We start from the raw sequence: 22,164 nt of genomic DNA on the forward strand, positions 1-22,164 counted from the left end.
AAGAAAGATAGAAATATATGGGGAGAGATAAAGGTGAACTAGAAAGCAATTGGAGATCTGGTATGAAAAAAGGCGAAAAAGTGTTGGTTAAGTTGATCTTGTGGTGAACTTGGGTTGGTAGACAGCGATGTGCAAAAAGGTTAGGTGGTTGTGTTGCCGCTAAATCACGTTAAAGGACGGAGAAATTCGGGAAAATTTCGAGAAAATTTCGAAAAAACGTATTAAAGGAGTGGTGTTGTGGTGAAAAATTACGAAAATAGGGCTAACAATTGTAGAAAAAATGACGTTAAAACCTGTGGGGAGCGGCTAAAATGATCAGTGATATGCGAAAAACGGAAGTGGAAATAAAGTTAAAGTTATTAGAACTAGCCGAAATGGTTGTTAAATACGTGAAAGCAGCTGTTATTGAACTAGAAACGGTGGATTTTATGGCAGCGGTAGTGTTGAAAGCGGAAAATAAAATCTTTTGGTTATGGTTGGGAAGTGGGTTACGTATTGTTGAGCATATATATGGCGGGATAAAATTGTGTATTAGATTACGGTAAAAGGGGAAGGTGAATACAAAGTGAAACTACTGGTAAAAACAGAAAGAGAAAATAAAGGGAAAAAAGAGAAATAAGACGACAGGAAAGATTTCGAAATGCAAAGGCGACAATAACAAACGTAATTGTTGGGTTCAAATTAATGATATGGTTATAATAGAAGGAAACATTCCACGAAGGAAAAATATATCTAAAAACAAAGTAGATGTGACTTACCAAATGAAAGTGCTGGCAGGTCGACAGACACACATACGAACACAAACATAAAATTCAAGCTTTCGCAACAAACTGTTGCCTCATCAGGAAAGAGGGAAGGAGAGGGAAAGACGAAAGGATGTGGGTTTTAAGGGAGAGGGTAAGGAGTCATTCCAGTCCCGGGAGCGGAAAGACTTACCTTAGGGGGAAAAAAGGACGGGTATACACTCGCACACACACACATATCCATCCACACATATACAGACACAAGCAGACATATTTAAAGACAAAGAGTTTGGGCAGAGATGTCAGTCGAGGCAGAAGTGCAGAGGCAAAGACGTTGTTGAATGACAGGTGAGGTATGAGTGGCGGCAACTTGAAATTAGCGGAGATTGAGGCCTGGTGGATAACGGGATGAGAGGATATATTGAAGAGCAAGTTCCCATCTCCGGAGTTCGGATAGGTTGGTGTTAGTAGGAAGTATCCAGATAACCCGGACGGTGTAACACTGCGCCAAGATGTGCTGGTCGTGCACCAAGGCATGTTTAGCCACAGGGTGATCCTCATTACCAACAAACACTGTCTGCCTGTGTCCATTCATGCGAATGGACAGTTTGTTGCTGGTCATTCCCACATAGAACGCATCACAGTGCAGGCAGGTCAGTTGGTAGATCACGTGGGTGCTTTCACACGTGGCTCTGCCTTTGATTGTGTACACCTTCCGGGTTACAGGACTGGAGTAGGTGGTGGTGGGAGGGTGCATGGGACAGGTTTTACACCGGGGGCGGTTACAAGGGTAGGAGCCAGAGGGTAGGGAAGGTGGTTTGGGGATTTCATAGGGATGAACTAAGAGGTTACGAAGGTTGGGTGGACGGCGGAAAGACACTCTTGGTGGAGTGGGGAGGATTTCATGAAGGATGGATCTCATTTCAGGGCAGGATTTGAGGAAGTCGTATCCCTGCTGGAGAGCCACATTCAAAATCTGATCCAGTCCCGGAAAGTATCCTGTCACAAGTGGGGCACTTTTGTGGTTCTTCTGTGGGAGGTTCTGGGTTTGAGAGGATGAGGAAGTGGCTCTGGTTATTTGCTTCTGTACCAGGTCGGGAGGGTAGTTGCGGGATGCGAAAGCTGTTGTCAGGTTGTTGGTGTAATGCTTCAGGCAGCTGCTTTCACGTATTTAACAACCATTTCGGCTAGTTCTAATAACTTTAACTTTATTTCCACTTCCGTTTTTCGCATATCACTGATCATTTTAGCCGCTCCCCACAGGTTTTAACGTCATTTTTTCTACAATTGTTAGCCCTATTTTCGTAATTTTTCACCACAACACCACTCCTTTAATACGTTTTTTCGAAATTTTCTCGAAATTTTCCCGAATTTCTCCGTCCTTTAACGTGATTTAGCGGCAACACAACCACCTAACCTTTTTGCACATCGCTGTCTACCAACCCAAGTTCACCACAAGATCAACTTAACCAACACTTTTTCGCCTTTTTTCATACCAGATCTCCAATTGCTTTCTAGTTCACCTTTATCTCTCCCCATATATTTCTATCTTTCTTTTTCATTTCAACCTCATGTTAAACTTTCCACCTTCTAATACCATGTCACCCTCACAACACCCCCACAACGACCCCATTAAGTTTTATTTACATTCCCTCCGCAAACATGCCTTCACCCTAGCCAGATTACGCTCGCATATTTTATTTTCTCAGGCTTGTCTGACATTTGGCATAACCCCCAAAGGCCTCACACTTAAAGTTCCCATCTCTGGCTGCAACCCTTCTTTCCATCAGTCCCTATACCAGTTCCAAACTGAACAATCCATTGCCCTCACCCACCTAATCCTTCACCTACACATCAACTCAGCCAACGAACACACCCGTCAACTCCTATCCTTAATAAAAGTCCTCAATCTTTCCTCTCCCACATCCACACCGGCTATTCAGAGCATCCTCCTACAGGCCAACCGCCAATTAGAAGAGCATGCCACCCTTCACCTCAAAAAACTATCCAATCTCCTGGTTTCCCACCTCCGGAAAGGCAACTCACTCACCCTTCACAACCTTTCCAGCAAACCTCAACCACCTCTCATTGCACACAAACCCAGTCTCTCCCATCTACTCAATCTCCCACTTCCAGCTCCACTCCCTCCAAAACCTCAAAATTCCAATCAACACAATCTGGCACCACAACACCCTAATTCAGTAGTTAACCTTTCCTCCAAACCTCTCTCCCAATCTGAAACCTCTGTCCTATCCAAAGGCCTCACCTTCAGCCCCACTCCCAGATTCAACCAAACAGCCCTCGTCAAAGATTTACTGTCCTACACTCGTACTCTCTGCTGGAAGTATCACTTTGCCACGAAGAAAAATGATCCTACCCCTAATGATCCAACTCCCCAAGACACTATCCAAATTGAACCCTGCCTGGAACAGTTCCGTCCTCCGTCACAGCGGGACCCACCCCCTCTTCCTCAAAATCACCCTCTCCAAACCTTCCAGGAATTTCTGACTTCCAGCCTTGCCTCTCAATCCTTCTTAAAAAACCTTAATCCTACTCCCAACATCACCACTGCTGAAGCCCAGGCTATCCGTGATCTGAAGGCTGACCGGTCCATCGTCATTCTTCCGGCGGACAAGGGTTCCACGACCGTGGTACTTGATCGTCGGGAGTATGTGGCTGAGGGACTGCGTCAGCTTTCAGACAACACCACATACAAAGTTTGCCAAGGTAATCCCATTCCTGATGTCCAGGCAGAGCTTCAAGGAATCCTCAGAACCTTAGGCCCCCTACAAAACCTTTCACCTGACTCCATCAACCTCCTGACCCCACCGACACCCCGCACCCCTACCTTCTACCTTCTTCCTAAAATTCACAAACCCAATCATCCCGGCCGCCCCATTGTAGCTGGTTACCAAGCCCCCACAGAACGTATCTCTGCCTACGTAGACCAACACCTTCAACCCATTACATGCAGTCTCCCATCCTTCATCAAAGACACCAACCACTTTCTGGAACGCCTGGAATCCTTACCCAATCCGTTACCCCCAGAAACCATCCTTGTAACCATTGATGCCACTTCCTTATACACAAATATCCCGCACGTCCAGGGCCTCGCTGCGATGGAGCACTTCCTTTCACGCCGATCACCTGCCACCCTACCTAAAACCTCTTTCCTCATTACCTTAGCCAGCTTCATCCTGACCCACAACTTCTTCACTTTTGAAAACCAGACATACCAACAATTAAAGGGAACAGCCATGGGTACCAGGATGGCCCCCTCGTACGCCAACCTATTCATGGGTCGCTTAGAGGAAGCCTTCTTGGTTACCCAGGCCTGCCAACCCAAAGTTTGGTACAGATTTATTGATGACATCTTCATGATCTGGACTCACAGTGAAGAAGAACTCCAGAATTTCCTCTCCAACCTCAACTCCTTTGGTTCCATCAGATTCACCTGGTCCTACTCCAAATCCCATGCCACTTTCCTTGATGTTGACCTTCACCTGTCCAATGGCCAGCTTCACACGTCCGTCCACATCAAACCCACCAACAAGCAACAGTACCTCCATTACGACAGCTGCCACCCATTCCACATCAAACGGTCCCTTCCCTACAGCCTAGGTCTTCGTGGCAAACGAATCTGCTCCAGTCCGGAATCCCTGAAGCATTACACCAACAACCTGACAACAGCTTTCGCATCCCGCAACTACCCTCCCGACCTGGTACAGAAGCAAATAACCAGAGCCACTTCCTCATCCTCTCAAACCCAGAACCTCCCACAGAAGAACCACAAAAGTGCCCCACTTGTGACAGGATACTTTCCGGGACTGGATCAGATTTTGAATGTGGCTCTCCAGCAGGGATACGACTTCCTCAAATCCTGCCCTGAAATGAGATCCATCCTTCATGAAATCCTCCCCACTCCACCAAGAGTGTCTTTCCGCCGTCCACCCAACCTTCGTAACCTCTTAGTTCATCCCTATGAAATCCCCAAACCACCTTCCCTACCCTCTGGCTCCTACCCTTGTAACCGCCCCCGGTGTAAAACCTGTCCCATGCACCCTCCCACCACCACCTACTCCAGTCCTGTAACCCGGAAGGTGTACACAATCAAAGGCAGAGCCACGTGTGAAAGCACCCACGTGATCTACCAACTGACCTGCCTGCACTGTGATGCGTTCTATGTGGGAATGACCAGCAACAAACTGTCCATTCGCATGAATGGACACAGGCAGACAGTGTTTGTTGGTAATGAGGATCACCCTGTGGCTAAACATGCCTTGGTGCACGACCAGCACATCTTGGCGCAGTGTTACACCGTCCGGGTTATCTGGATACTTCCTACTAACACCAACCTATCCGAACTCCGGAGATGGGAACTTGCTCTTCAATATATCCTCTCATCCCGTTATCCACCAGGCCTCAATCTCCGCTAATTTCAAGTTGCCGCCACTCATACCTCACCTGTCATTCAACAACGTCTTTGCCTCTGCACTTCTGCCTCGACTGACATCTCTGCCCAAACTCTTTGTCTTTAAATATGTCTGCTTGTGTCTGTATATGTGTGGATGGATATGTGTGTGTGTGCGAGTGTATACCCGTCCTTTTTTCCCCCTAAGGTAAGTCTTTCCGCTCCCGGGACTGGAATGACTCCTTACCCTCTCCCTTAAAACCCACATCCTTTCGTCTTTCCCTCTCCTTCCCTCTTTCCTGATGAGGCAACAGTTTGTTGCGAAAGCTTGAATTTTATGTTTGTGTTCGTATGTGTGTCTGTCGACCTGCCAGCACTTTCATTTGGTAAGTCACATCTACTTTGTTTTTTTATATATATATATATATATATATATATATATATATATATATATATATATATAGAGGGAAACATTCCACGTGGGAAAAATATAATTAAAAAGAAAGATGATGAGACTTACCAAACAAAAGCGCTGGCAGGTCGATAGACACACAAACAAACACAAACATACACACAAAAATCTAGCTTTCGCAACCAACGGTTGCCTTGTCAGGAAAGAGGGAAGGAGAAGGAAAGACAAAAGGATAAGGGTTTTAAGGGAGAGGGTAAGGAGTCATTCCAATCCCGGGAGCGGAAAGACTTACCTTAGGGGGAAAAAAGGACAGGTATACACTCGCACACACACACATATCCATCCACACATACACAGACACAAGCAGACATTTGTAAAGGCAAAGAGTTTTGGCCAGGCGGGATAAAATTGTATACTGGATTACGGTAAAAAAGGAGAAGGTGAATAGAAAGTAAAACTGCTGGCAAAAACAGAAGGAGGAAATAAGATGACAGAAAAGACTACGAAATGTAACAGTGACAATAACAATAACAAACGTGATTGTTGGGTTCAAATTAATGATATGAATATAATAGAGGGAAACATTCCACGTGGGAAAAATATAATTAAAAAGAAAGATGATGAGACTTACCAAACAAAAGCGCTGGCAGGTCGATAGACACACAAACAAACACAAACATACACACAAAAATCTAGCTTTCGCAACCAACGGTTGCCTCGTCAGGAAAGAGGGAAGGAGAAGGAAAGACAAAAGGATATGGGTTTTAAGGGAGAGGGTAAGGAGTCATTCCAATCCCGGGAGCGGAAAGACTTACCTTAGGGGGAAAAAAGGACAGGTATACACTCGCACACACACACATATCCATCCACACATACACAGACACAAGCAGACATTTGTAAAGGCAAAGAGTTGCCAAAACTCTTTGCCTTTACAAATGTCTGCTTGTGTCTGTGTATGTGTGGATGGATATGTGTGTGTGTGTGTGTGCGAGTGTATACCTGTCCTTTTTTCCCCCTAAGGTAAGTCTTTCCGCTCCCGGGATTGGAATGACTCCTTACCCCCTCCCTTAAAACCCATATCCTTTTGTCTTTCCTTCTCCTTCCCTCTTTCCTGACGAGGCAACCGTTGGTTGCGAAAGCTAGATTTTTGTGTGTATGTTTGTGTTTGTTTGTGTGTCTATCGACCTGCCAGCGCTTTTGTTTGGTAAGTCTCATCATCTTTCTTTTTAATTATATTAATTCCGCCTCGACTGTGTTTGTTTGTGTGTCTATCGACCTGCCAGCGCTTTTGTTTGGTAAGTCTCATCATCTTTCTTTTTAATTATATATATATATATAATAATAATGATGTGACTTACCAAACGAAAGCGCTGGCACGTCGATAGACACACAAACAAACACAGTCGAGGCGGAAGTGCAGAGGCAAAGATGTTGTTGAATGACAGGTGAGGTATGAGTGGCAGCAACTTGAAATTAGCAGAGGTTGAGGCCTGGCGGATAACGAGAAGATAACAGGCCTCAACCTCTGCTAATTTCAAGTTGCCGCCACTCATACCTCACCTGTCATTCAACAACATCTTGCCTCTGCACTTCCGCCTCAACTGACATCTCTGCCCAAACTCTTTGCCTTTAAATATGTCTGCTTGTGTCTGTATATGTGTGGATGGATATGTGTGTGTGTGCGAGTGTATACCTTTCCTTTTTTCCCCCTAAGGTGAGTCTTTCCGCTCCCAAGATTGGAATGACTCCTTACCCTCTCCCTTAAAACCCACATCCTTTCATCTTTCCCTCTCCTTCCCTCTTCTTAACGAAGCAACCGGGAGTTGCGAAAGCTCAAAATTTTGTGTGTGAGTTTGTGTGTCTTTTATTGTGCCAATCTACCAGCGCTTTCCCGTTTGGTAAAGTCTAACATTCCATGTGGGAAAAATATATCTAAAAACAAAGATTTTGAGACTTACCAAACAAAAGCGCTGGCAGGTCGATAGACACACAAACAAACACAAACATACACACAAAATTCAAGCTTTCGCAACAAACAGTTGCTTCATCAGGAAAGAGGGAAGGAGAGGGAAAGACGAAAGGATGTGGGTTTTAAGGGAGAGGGTAAGGAGTCATTCCAATCCCGGGAGCGGAAAGACTTACCTCAGGGGGAAAAAAGGACAGGTATACACTCGCACACACACACATATCCATCTGCAAATACACAGACACAAGCAGACCCCTTACGTCTCGTTATTAATCCTAGTAGCAAAAGCATAAGCATTTGGAGCATTCCCCACTCACGTGTGGACTGCTATTAACAATAAGCAATTAACAATAAGCAATGTCTACTTGTGTCTGTGTATGTGCGGATGGATATGTGTGTGTGTGCGAGTGTATACCTGTCCTTTTTTCCCCCTGAGGTAAGTCTTTCCGCTCCCGGGATTGGAATGACTCCTTACCCTCTCCCTCAAAACCCACATCCTTTCGTCTTTCCCTCTCCTTCCCTCTTTCCTGATGAAGCAACTGTTTGTTGCGAAAGCTTGAATTTTGTGTGTATGTTTGTGTGTCTATCGACCTGCCAGCGCTTTTGTTTGGTAAGTCTCAAAATATGATTTGACTTACCAAACAAAAGTGCTGGCAGGTCGATAGACACACAAACAAACACAAACATACACACAAAATTCTAGCTTTCGCAACCAACGGTTGCCTCATCAGGAAAGAGGGAAGGAGAGGGAAAGACGAAAGGATTTGGGTTTTAAGGGAGAGGGTAAGGAGTCATTCCAATCCTGGGAGCGGAAAGACTTACCTTAGGGGGAAAAAAAGGACGGGTATACACTCGCACACACACACATATCCATCCACACATATACAGGCACAAGCAGACATCGTGCCAGTGCTTTCGTTTGGTAAGTCAAATCATCTTGGTTTTTAGATATATTTTTTCCCGCGTGGAATGTTTCCTTCTATCTAAAAAGAAAGATGATGAGGCTTACCAAACAAAAGCGCTGGCAGGTCGATAGACACACAAACAAACACAAACATACACACAAAATTCTAGCTTTCGCAACCAACGGTTGCCTCATCAGGAAAGACATTTTCATGTCTGCTTGTGTCTGTGTATATGCGGATGGATATGTGTGTGTGTGCGCGAGTGTATACCTGTCCTTTTTTCCCCCAAGGTAAGTCTTTCCGCTCCCGGGATTGGAATGACTCCTTACCCTCTCCCTTAAAACCCAAATCCTTTTGTCTTTCCCTCTCCTTCCCTCTTTCCTGACGATGCAACCGTTGGTTGCGAAAGCTAGAATTTTGTGTGTTTGTTTGTGTGTGTATCGACCTGCCAGCGCTTTTGTTTGGTAAGTCTCATCATCTTTCTTTTTAGATATATTTTTCCCACGTGGAAAAAAAAAAAAAAAAAAAATATATATATATATATATATATATATATATATATATATATATATATATATATATATAGTTATAATAGAAGGAAACATTCCACGAAGGAAAAATATACCTAAAAACAAAGATGATGTGACTTACCAAATGAAAGTGCTGGCAGGTCTTGTGTGTCTGTCGACCTGCCAGCACTTTCATTTGGTAAGTCACATCATCTTTGTTTTTAGGTATATATATACATATATATATATAATAGAGGGAAACATTCCACGTGGGAAAAATATATCTAAAAAGAAAGATGATGAGACTTACCAAACAAAAGCGCTGGCAGGTCGATAGACACACAAACAAACACAAACATACACACAAAATTCTAGCTTTCGCAACCAACGGTTGCCTCGTCAGGAAAGAGGGAGGGAGAGGGAAAGACAAAAGGATTTGGGTTTTAAGGGAGAGGGTAAGGAGTCATTCCAATCCCGGGAGCGGAAAGACTTACCTTAGGGGGAAAAAAGGACAGGTATACACTCGCACACACCCACATATCCATCCGCATATACACAGACACAAGCAGACATTTGTAAAGGCAAAGAGTTTGGGCAGAGATGTCAGTCGGGGCGGAAGTACAGAGGCAAAGATGAAAGACAGGTGAGGTATGAGCGGCGGCAAATTGAAATTAGAAATTAGCGGAGATTGAGGCCTGGTGGATAGCGAGAAGAGAGGATATGCTGAAGGGCAAGTTCCCATCTCCGGAGTTCTGACAGGTTGGTGTTAGTGGGAAGTATCCAGATAACCCGGACGGTGTAACACTGTGCCAAGATGTGCTGGCCGTGCACCAAGGCATGTTTAGCCACAGGGTGATCCTCATTACCGACAAACACTGTCTGCCTGTGTCCATTCATGCGAATGGACAGTATTCCCACATAGAACGCTTCACAGTGTAGGCAGGTCAGTTGGTAAATCACGTGGGTGCTTTCACATGTGGCTCTGCCTTTGATCGTGTACACCTTCCGGGTTACAGGACTGGAATAGGTGGTGGTGGGAGGGTGCATGGGACAGGTTTTACACCGGGGGCGGTTACAAGAGTAGGAGCCAGAGGGTAGGGAAGGTGGTTTGGGGATTTCATAGGGGTGAACTAAGAGGTTATGAAGGTTAGGTGGACGGCGGAAAGACACTCTTGGTGGAGTGGGGAGGATTTCATGAAGGATGGATCTCATTTCAGGGCAGGATTTGAGGAAGTCGTATCCCTGCTGGAGAGCCACATTCAGAATCTGATCCAGTCCCGGAAAGTATCCTGTCACAAGTGGGGCACTTTTGGGGTTCTTCTGTGGAAGGTTCCGGGTTTGAGGAGATGAGGAAGTGGCTCTGGTTATTTGCTTCTGTACCAGGTCGGGAGGGTAGTTACGGGATGCAAAAGCTGTTTTCAGGTTGTTGGTGTAATGGTTCAAGGATTCCGGACTGGAGCAGATTCGTTTGCCACGAAGGCCTAGGCTGTAGGGAAGGGACCGTTTGATGTGGAATGGGTGGCAGCTGTCATAATGGAGGTACTGTTGCTTGTTGGTGGGTTTGATGTGGACGGACGTGTGAAGCTGGCCATTGGACAGGTGGAGGTCAACGTCAAGGAAAGTGGCATGGGATTTAGAGTAGGACCAGGTGAATCTGATGGAACCAAAGGAGTTGAGGTTGGAGAGGAAATTCTGGAGTTCTTCTTCACTGTGAGTCCAGATCATGAAAATGTCATCAATAAATCTGTACCAAACTTTGGGTTGGCAGGCCTGGGTAACCAAGAAGGCTTCCTCTAAGCGACCCATGAATAGGTTGGCGTACGAGGGGGCCATCCTGGTACCCATGGCTGTTCCCTTTAATTGTTGGTATGTCTGGCCTTCAAAAGTGAAGAAGTTGTGGGTCAGGATGAAGCTGGCTAAGGTAATGAGGAAAGAGGTTTTAGGTAGGGCGGCAGGTGATCGGCGTGAAAGGAAGTGCTCCATCGCAGCGAGGCCCTGGACATGCGGAATATTTGTGTATAAGGAAGTGGCATCAATGGTTACAAGGATGGTTACCCCCGGAAAGGGGGTCGGCTTCTACCAGTTTTTCCATTCGTCTATAAAGAATTCGCATTAGTATTTTGCAGCTGTGACTTATTAAACTAATAGTTCGGTAATTTTCACATCTGTCAACACCTGCTTTCTTTGGAATTGGAACTATTATATTCTTCTTGAAGTCTGAGGGTATTTCACCTGTCTCATACATCTTGCTCACCAGATGGTAGAGTTTTGTCAGGAATGGCTCTCCCAAGGCTCTCAGTAGATCTAATGGAATGTTGTCTACTCCCGGGGCCTTGTTTCGACTCAGGTCTTTCAGTGCTCTGTCAAACTCTTCACGCAGTATCACATCTCCCATTTCATCTTCATCTACATCCTCTTCCATTTCCATAATATTGTCCTCAAGAACATCGCCCTTGTATAAACCCTCTATATACTCCTTCCACCTTTCTGCTTTCCCTTCTTTGCTTAGAACTGGGTTGCCATCTGAGCTCTTGATATTCATACAAGTGGTTCTCTTTTCTCCAAAGGTCTCTTTAATTTTCCTGTAGGCAGTATCTATCTTACCCCTAGTGAGATAAGCCTCTACATCCTTACATTTGTCCTCTAGCCATCCCTGCTTAGCTATTTTGCACTTCCTGTCGATCTCATTTTTGAGATGTCTGTATTCCTTTTTGCCTGCTTCATTTACTGCATTTTTATATTTTCTCCTTTCATCAATTAAATTCAATATTTCTTCTGTTACCCAAGGATTTCTACTAGCCCTCATCTTTATACCCACTTGATCCTCTGCTGCCTTCACTACTTCATCCCTCAGAGCTACCCATTCTTCTTCTACTGTATTTCTTTCCCCCATTCTTGTCAATTGTTCCCTTATGCTCTCTCTGAGACTCTGTACAACCTCTGGTTCTTTCAGTTTATCCAGGTCCCATCTCCTTAAATTACCACCTTTTTGTAGTTTCTTCAGTTTTAATCTACAGTTCATAACCAATAGATTGTGGTCAGAGTCCACATCTGCCCCTGGAAATGTCTTACAATTGAAAATCTGGTTCCTAAATCTCTGTCTTACCATTATATAATCTATCTGATACCTTCTAGTACTTCCAGGATTCTTCCATGTGTACAACCTTCTTTTATGATTCTTGAACCAAGTGTTAGCTATGATTAAGTTGTGCTCTGTGCAGAATTATACCAGGCGGCTTCCTCTTTCATTTCAGATATTGTTATAAAATTAATAATAATAATAAAAAACAGTTATTCTTTGCATAACACGTCTCACAATACTTACCATTCTGGAAATCACCAAAAAATTGAAGCATATTTTTACTTCCAGTTTCTGTAAATCCACCTGCGTATAATTCATTTTGTACACTAATAAAATTCCACTGATTGCTTTCATTATAATATCGGCCTTCCCCGACATCAAGTTTTAGAATGGCTGTAAAGCCATACTGTGAAACCTGTGGGATTTTTTCAAAAGTCTCAATTAATTACAACATTACAGATAATGAATTTGTGATGGAAATGGAGTTAAAATGTTAAGAATCTGCAAATTGCAGATCCAAACAACTAAACAAAATGAATAACATTTATCTGAAATGTGTCACACTCCTGTTTAATGGAAAACTCTTATTCACACAGCTGTTAAATTCACAATGAGACAGTAGGCTCACCTGTACTTACCTTCATGAGGCATAAATCCCAGGCTCAGTCCATCCTCCCCATACAATATGGTCTCCTCTCAGCCTGACTTCTGAATGATCTATGACCTCTTTTCCCTCCTCCCTGCCATCATAAACACTCATCCATCTATCCCATCCACGCCCAGTTTAATAGAAACATGGAATGGTGGAAACAGGCATGCAGGAATACTAGTCTGGGTTCTGATGAAATGTAGGAACTCAAAAACCAAGACTGGCTCTATGTCTTGCCTTAGAAGAGAGTCTGAAGGAAGGCAAATTAGAATTTATAGCATTTGCAGATTAATTAATATCTATTAACAATGTTGACATGGATACAATGTTTGGAATTCTGCATTTATCTGTGGTATAAAGTGAAGGTTATCTACCAGATGTACAAAAACCTGATTGCAGTTATAAGAGTAGGAAGACATGAAAGAGAGACAGAGTTGATGCATATTGTCCATGTTATTCAGTCTATACCTAGAGCGACAAGTAAATGACACTGTGGAGAAATTTGGAGAGGGAATTGTAGTTCAGAGAGGAGAAATAGAAATTTTAAGGTTTGATAATGACATTATAATTCTGTGAGAGTTTGCAATGGGCCTAGAAGACGAGCTGAATGAAACTGATAGTAATAAAATGAAACACTTGCAACCATTATTTTGATGTTATTATATTGCAATCAGTTTTGGTGACTTAATATACTATCTACAGGCATTAGCTGACACTGAGAGGGTGACCTCCAATCATATACATGATCCCATCAGTGGCCAACATATATGAACTGTCTTCTGCAGATCATTTATTTGACTGGAGGTCACCCCCTCAGTGTCAGTTAAGGCCTGAAGATGGTGTAATGAGACACAAAAACTGATTCCAATACAATAAAATAACATCAGAATGATGGCTACAGGTGTTTATTACGTAAGTGAACAGCTGAAGTCTGACAGACCATCGAGCACAAGGTTGGACATACAAAAATGAAACAGATATTGCCCTGAAAATATGTTGTATGGACACAAATAAAAGTAAAATATGGGTAATAAAATGTAACTGATTTGTCAGGTATTTCTGAAGGAATTAGATTAGTAAATGAGACACTGTTAATAGAGATGCGTTTTACTATTCTGATAGCAGAATAACTGTTTATGGCAGAGGATAACTTCTTTATAGACCAAGATAAGTTTAACCGGATAAATGCTCAGCCTGTTGAGAATGGTCTTTCTGATCATGGTGCACAGCTAGTTACAATATATGACATAGCTCCATTCAGCAGTACTAAACAGTCCTCCAAACTAGTATGTTCAGTCAACGATTTAACAATTGCAAATTTCAGGGAAAGCCTACAGCAGTTAGACTGGGATGAGGTGTACCGTGAACCTGATGCCAATTTAAAATATAATTTATTTCATGACACTTTTGTAAATGCATTTGAAAACTGCTTCCCCAAGAAAATAGTTAAATATACTCGTAAGAAACCATGTAACAAACCATGGCTTACTAAGGGTATAAAAATATCTTGTAATCGGAAAAGGGAAATGTATCTGACAGCAAGAAAGAGTAGTGACCCAGAAACTATCAAACATTATAAAAACTACTGTGCTATATTAAGAAAAGTTATTAAAAAATCCAGAAGTATGTGTATCATGTCTGAAATCAGCAACTCTGATAATGAAATTGAAACAATTTGGAATATTATTAAAAGAGAAACAGGTCAACCAAGAGCACAGGAAGACAGTATTACCATCAAATTGAATGAAAATTTTACGAACGAAAAGTCAGAAGTTGAAAATATTTTTAATAATCATTTTCTAAATGTTGTGCATATAGTAGGATCCAGGTGTTCATTAGAAGATGCTAGGCTGTTAATGGAAGAGGCCATACCTATGCAATTTGATACAATTGAAATCTCCCTCACTTCTCCCTCTGAAATTAGGAAAATAATAAACTTGCTTAAAAGCAAAAACTCACAAGGAATTGATGGCATTTCCAGCAAAATACTAAAAGCTTGTTCTCAACAGATAAGTAAGATTCTCAGCCACCTGTGTAATAGCTCTCTGGAACAGGGCATTTTCCCTGATAGACTGAAATATGCTATTGTTATACCTTTGCATAGAAAAGGGGATCGATCTGATGTCAACAATTACCGTCCAGTCTCCCTTCTAACAGCTTTATCCAAAATTTTTGAGAAAGTAATGTATTCCAGAGTAGCTTCACATATCTGTAAAAATGAAGTACTAACAAAATGTCAATTTGGTTTCCAGAAAGGTTTTTCAACAGAAAATGCCATATATGCTTTCACCAATCAAATTTTGAATGATCTGAATAACCGAACACCACCCATTGGGATTTTTTGTGATCTCTCAAAGGCTTTTGATTGTGTAAATCATGAAATTCTGCTTGACAAGCTTAAGTATTGTGGCATGAGTGGGACAGTGCACAAATGGTTCAATTCGTACCTAACTGGAAGAGTGCAGGAAGTTGAAATAAGCAGTTCTCATAATATGCAAAGATCAGCACATTCCTCACACTGGGGAACTATCAAGAATGGGGATCCACAGGGTTCAGTCTTGGGTCCTTTGTTGTTCTTAATATATATTAATGACTTGCCATTCTATATTCATGAAGAGGCAAAGTTAGTTCTCTTTGCTGATGATACAAGTATAGTAATCACACCTGACAAACAAGAATTAACTGATGAAATTGTCAATAATGTCTTTCAGAAAATTACTAAGTGGTTCCTTGTAAACGGATTCTCACTGAATTTTGATAAGACACAGTACATACAGTTCCGTACAGTAAATGGTATGACGCCATTAATAAATATAGACCTTAATCAGAAACATGTAGCTAACGTAGAGTACTCAAAATTTTTAGGTGTGTCCACTGATGAGAGATTAAATTGGAAGAAGCGCATTGATGATCTGCTGTTTGAGTTCAGCTACCAATGCAATAAGGGTCATTGCAAATTATGGTAATAAACATCTTAGTAAATTAGCTTACTATGCCAATTTGCACTCATTGCTCGCATATGGCATCATATTTGGGGGTAATTCATTACGGAGGAATAAAGTATTTATTGCACAAAAGCGTGTAATCAGAATAATAGCTGGAGTACACCCAAGATCGTCCTGCAGGCATTTATTTAAAGATCTACGGATATTCACAGTAGCTTCTCAATATACGTACTCTCTTATGAAATTTGTTATTAACAACCAAACCCAATTCAAAAGTAATAGCAGTGTGCATAACTACAATACTAAGAGAAAGGATGATCTTCACTATTTAAGATTAAATCTAACTTTGGCACAGAAAGGGGTGAATTATACTGCCACTAAAGTCTTTGGTCACTTACCAAATAGTATCAAAAGTCTGTCAGATAACCAACAAGTATTTAAGAAGAAATTAAAAGAATTTCAGAATGACAACCCCTTCTACTCCATAGAGGAATTTTTAGATATAAATTAAGAAAAAAAAACCAAACAAAAAAATTATAAAATTAAATTAAAAAAAACAAAAAAATAAAAAAAGTTGTTATATTAACTTAATTATGTTGTTAAATTAACTGAATTATGTCATGTATTGGAAAATTTAACTCGTTTCACATCATTACGAAATATCGTATTCACGATCCATGGAACTAGTATTAATCTAATCTAATCGAATCTGTGGTGTTACAACTTGCCTGGCCACTGCTTCTGGTAATAAATGGCATTCAATGAAGGTGATACCATACCTTTTCGCCTTGGAAGCACTGACTCAATCTTAACTTGCAGGTGTGAACCAAGCAGTCACTCTGCAGATGGATTAATTGAAATAAATCATGGAGATGTAGGTGAACAGAATGGATAGGCCACACTCATAACAAAGGCAAGAGCACAAATCTGACTCATAATTAAGAAATACTCTGCATTCCAGATTGACAAGATAACATCAAAAGAGTATCAATCACTGAAATTGTGAAAAAAGAGTCTTCGGTATCAATCAAAAGGATTCAATATCAAGCAAAAGTATTCAATATCAAGTTCAAAGGTTATTGAGCATCAGTTAGAACCAGAGCTACAAAACTGCAATTACTGAAACACCTACAAGGGTGAAACAAGTGAGAGACAGGAAGATTAACAGTGAGGATCAATAGTGGAGCATGATGGCTTGTTGCCTACCCTGCTGGCCCATTTAACAATCAAAAACAAAGAAATAGTGGTTGCTGGTGATTTCAATGTAGATTTCCTTAAAGACTCTCCCAATAAGAACTTATTTGGGTTAGTAACACTATCATTCAACTTAATTCCCACAGTAAAGTTCCCCACTAGGATAGCCACTTGCTCACAAACAGCCATTGATAATATCTTTATAGAAAAGTCCAATGAACAAAATTATATTACCAATAGTCAATGGCCTCTCAGATCATGACATGCAGTTCCTTCTGTTAAATGTTAATACTGAACAGGATATAAAATCTGTTAAATCTGAGCTCAAGAGGGTAATCAGTAAGCCAAAAATTTATTATTTTAGGACCCTCCTCAGAGACATTCACTGGACTGATGTTTACAGTGCTCATGGCATGAATGAAAAATATAACATTTTTGCTAATAAAGTGCTTACCTTATTTGAACACTGCTTTCCCCCAAAACTTACCAAGGTTAGAGCAAAGTCTACAAAGAAGCCATGGATTACTCGAGGAATAGGGGTATCTTGTAAAACAAAAAGAAAACTGTATCTGTCAATCCGAAACATTTCCAATGTTGATGCTATAGCACATTATAAGAAATACTGCAAAATATTAAAGACTGTAATATGGATGTCAAAGCAAATATATTACAAGGAAAAGATAGTCATATCAGATAACAAAATAAAGACAATATGGGATATAGTGAAGGAGGAGACCGGTAGAACCAGACATGAAGAGGAACAAATAGCATTAAGAGTAAATGATACATTGGTGACAGATGTGTATAGTGTTGCAGAACTTTTTAACAAACATTTTATAACTGTTACTGAAAAGATGGGGTTGTCAGGTTCGGTAGATGCTGCTATGGATTACCTTAGACCAGACATTTCAAGTAACTTCCATAATATGAATTTGACCCTCACTACCCCAACAGAAATAATGTCCATCATAAAATCTTTAAAATCAAAAATATCTAGTGGGTATGATGAAATATCAACAAAGTTAATTAAAGAATGTGATTCTGAGCTAAGTAACATATTAAGCTATCTGTTTAACCAGTCGTTTATCAGTGGAATATTTCCTGAATGGCTGAAATATGCTGAAGTTAAGCCACTGTTTAAGAAGGGAGATAAAGAAATAGCATCAAATTTCCGTCCAATTTCACTGTTGCCAGCATTCTCAAAAATTTTCGAAAAAGTAATGTACAGTCGTCTTTATAACCATCTTATCTCAAATAACATACTGTCAAAGTCACAGTTTGGATTTCTAAAAGGTTCTGATATTGAGAAGGCTATCTTCACTTACAGTGAAAATGTGCTTAATTCATTAGACAAAAAATTGCAGGCAACTGGTATATTTTGTGATCTGTCAAAGGCATTTGACTGTGTAAATCACAATATCCTTTTAAGTAAACTAGAATATTATAGTGTAACAGGAAATGCTGCAAAATGGTTCAAATCTTATATCTCTGGCAGGAAACAAAGGGTGTTATTAGGAAAGAGACATGTATCAAGCTATCAGGCATCATCCAACTGGGAACTAATTACATGTGGGGTCCCACAAGGTTCCATTTTGGGGCCCTTACTTTTTCTTGTGTATATCAATGACCTTTCATCAGTAACATTACCAGATGCCAAGTTTGTTTTGTTTGCTGATGATACAAACATTGCAATAAATAGCTAATCAAGTGTAGTCTTAGAAAGATCAGCCAATAAAATATTTGTGGACATTAATCACTGGTTCCTAGCCAATTCTTTGTCACTAAACTTTGAAAAAACACACTACATGCAGTTCAGAACTTGTAAGGTGTGACCCATGAGTAAATGCCTAATATACGATGACAAGCAGATAGAAGAAGTGGACAGTGTTAAATTCTTGGGATTACAGCTTGATAATAAATTCAACTGGGAGGAGCACACCACAGAACTGCTGAAGCGTCTTAACAAATCTCTGTTTGCAATGCGAATTTTGTCAGACATAGGGGATATAAAAATGAAAAAGCTGGCATACTATGCTTACTTTCATTCCATAATGTCATATGGGATTATTTTTTGGGGTAATTCATCAAGCCAAGCTAAAGTTTTCCGGGCACAAAAACGTGCAGTAAGAATTATATGTGGTGTGAACTCAAGAACATCCTGCAGAAGCCTGTTTAGGGAACTAGGGATACTAACTACAGCTTCCCAATATATTTATTCCTTAATGAAATTTGTCATTAAAAATATATCACTTTTTCAAACCAACAGCTCAATTCATGGAATCAATACTAGAAATAAGAATAATCTTCACAAGGATTTAAAGTCACTTAGTCTTGTACAAAAAGGTGTGCATTATTCAGGAATACACATTTTCAATAACTTGCCAGCAGCTATAAAAAGCTTAACAACCAATGAAATTCAGTTTAAGAGAAGCCTAAAGGATTTATTGGTGGCCAACTCCTTCTACTCCATTGATGAATTTCTTAGTAAAACCAACTGATTTGTATATAAGTACAACATAACTTCTGCACAATTTCAGTGCAGTAATGTGTTCACTGAAAATTTGTGTCTGTGTGTGTGTGTGTGTGTGTGTGTGTGTGTGTGTGTGTGTGTGGTTGTGTGTAAGTATAATCTAACTTCTGCACCATTTCAGTGCAGTAATGTGTTCATTGTAAATAAGTATTACAGTAGTTGTATTACATGTTTATTACCTTATAAATAAATAAAAAACTTTTTTATTTTAAATTCAGTGCATTAGTATTTGTAAAATGACTCTTAGTGTTCGTTAAAAAATGACGATCATTCCACTTGGGACCTGTGGAATGGTACATTAGCTTATTTGTTTTAGTTGTAAATATTTGTCATGTGTTGTTGTTTTTCTGACATGTTCCACATCCTGGAGGACCTCCTCACCACGGATCAATTGGAATGAAAGTAAATCTAATCTAATCTAATAAAATCTTGCTGTGATGTGCTGATGGCCACTGGCAGTCACCCTTGAGGTCCTCTGTGACCAGACGTGGATGCTATGCGCTGACTGCTCCAGAACACCGACAAAAGTGCGGCTGAGTGACCCCGCTGGGTCCTATTTAACAACTTTGTCCCAGCAAGAAAACTACAGCAGAACCTTGCTAATCCTACCCCTACAGGACAGTGAGTCTGGATGAAAAAAAAAGGTAGAAGAAGAAGAAGAAGAAGGGTAGATTATCAGAGGAACACTTTTATTGACCCACAACATAACACTACAGTACAGTACAACTTCAATTTTCAACTGTAAATATTGTCTGAAATACTGGTCCACATTAAAATAGTTACAAAGCAAAAAGAAAATGTTGAGACACTACGAAATCTTACCCCAAAGTGAAATGTTCAGTAGTGCATGTACTGTAAAATATGTCTGTTTAGTATGGTAAGATATTGTTACAATGAACGTAACTTTAATACCTGTACATACCTTATCACAGTACTGCACTGACACACAACTGACTTGCACCTAACTGTTTATAATTTGAGAAATCACACAGTAAAAAACGTTCTGTTCATAAGCAGAATGAAAAAAACTCTGTTAGGTTTTTTTGCTTAGTAGACATCAACCTTGATTTTGCCCCATTGTTTCACCATTTCCTAATCTACAAAATGTCTGTTGCGGTGGACATAGAGTTTTGTTCAATGTATTGAATGGGTGTATCAAATGCATTTTTAGTGTCTAATGTGATAGATTCATTGTCTTTGTTGCTGTCATCATCTTTTTCGTTCTTATCAGTTGTTTGAGTTACAGTGTCAATGATTTGGTCATCAGTTAATTCTGCTTCCATTGTGCATTCAATGTCAGCTGTACTGATCCAGTCACTCACATCACTGGGATCACCTCTGATTGTAAAGACAGTGTCACATAGTTTTGCATAATTGATGCTATAATTTTTACACACTCTAATATGTAAGAAGTACACAGTCACTAATTTATAAAACAAATGCAGCACAGTAATAGTTATTGATTGAGTTAGAAACAAGTTATTTCATACTAAATCTGATCAAACTATCACACCTATCAATGGTCGACTGCCTACTGATCCATATCTCAGACAATTAGTCATTGACAAGTCTAGACCTGACTGTAGTGTTGGCCGTGTATGTAAAAAAAGCACCAGAAATGAGATAGTTGGACTGAGGTGGGTGTCAGACCATCTAAGGTCAGATCAGTGAGGTTCTGTAGGGTAGGCACTATTTTATATTGCCACCTTAAATGGTCATTTCTACAAAAAATTATGTATCTTTTCAGTGAGTTCTGAGGGAATTCACCAGATCTGTGATGTTGCCATTGACTGGCTGGTTGTAACTGCCAACTACATCCCATGAATGTATTCATCCAATCCTGGTGTTCTTCAAACAAAGGAGTCTCTCTAATGGTCGCCACCATCATGCTGACCACCAGTAACTATAGTTGAAAAGTGTTGCCTTCAAATTTAATCTGGTCCAAAATTACTCCTGTAGAGAGGGAATAGTGTTAGGTAATTTCCATCTCTATCTCTCTCTTCTCCCAGATTCACAGAAAATTGGAAACCAGGGCTTTCACTTCTTTTAATTTATATCTTAAAAATGGTTCAAATGGCTCTGAGCACTATGGGACTTAACATATGACGTCATCAGCCCCCTAGAACTTAGAACTACTAAAAACCTAACTAACCTAAGGACACCACACACATCCATGCCGAAGGCAGGATTCAAACCTGCGTCCGTAGCGGTTGTGTGGTTCCAGACTGAAGCGCCTAGAACCGCAAGACCACTAATTTATATGTTAAATCACTTTTAAGAATTAAAGACAAAATTCAAATTGGCAACAACAAAAAAAAAAAAAAAAAGTTTCTCGCAAAAGAGAGATATTGTTGCATCTAATATTAATTTAAGTGTTGGCAAACATTTTCTGAAAATATTTGGAATGTAGCCCACCTATGGAAGTTAAATATGGATGATGAACAGTACAGACAAGAAGCAAATAAAAACTTTAGAAATGTGGTGTTGCAGTAGAATGCTGAAAATTAGATGGTTGGGTTGGCCAGCTAATGAGGAGGTACTGAATCAAATTTAGGAGAAAATAGATTTATAGCACAACTTACCTAAAATAAGGGATAAATGATAGGGAACATCATAAAGCGTAAAGGAATAGTTAATTTGCAATAGAGAAAAGTATGGAAGGTAAAAACTGTAGGGGGAGGCCAGAGTGTGACTTAACAAAGCAAGTGGATGTATACAGCAGTAGTTATGCAAAGATGAAGAGATTTGCACAGGATAGGCTAGCAAAGAGAGCTGCATGAAACCTGCCTTTGCACTGAGGAGCACAACAACAGGTGTA

At 40.6% G+C, this 22,164-nt stretch overlaps 1 protein-coding gene across 1 annotated transcript in view; it reads right to left on the bottom strand.

The window, feature by feature from the left end:
* LOC126092653 (neural-cadherin-like) overlaps positions 1-22,164 on the bottom strand; it is a 314,704-nt gene that overhangs the window by 55,831 nt on the left and 236,709 nt on the right. Inside the window, exon 20 of the mRNA XM_049908375.1 lies at positions 12,272-12,443. Coding sequence (XP_049764332.1) covers positions 12,272-12,443 — 172 coding nt within the window. The remainder of the gene's footprint in view (positions 1-12,271; positions 12,444-22,164) is intronic.

Source organism: Schistocerca cancellata, chromosome 7, assembly GCF_023864275.1.
Source record: "Schistocerca cancellata isolate TAMUIC-IGC-003103 chromosome 7, iqSchCanc2.1, whole genome shotgun sequence".
NCBI classification, from domain to species: domain Eukaryota; kingdom Metazoa; phylum Arthropoda; class Insecta; order Orthoptera; family Acrididae; genus Schistocerca; species Schistocerca cancellata.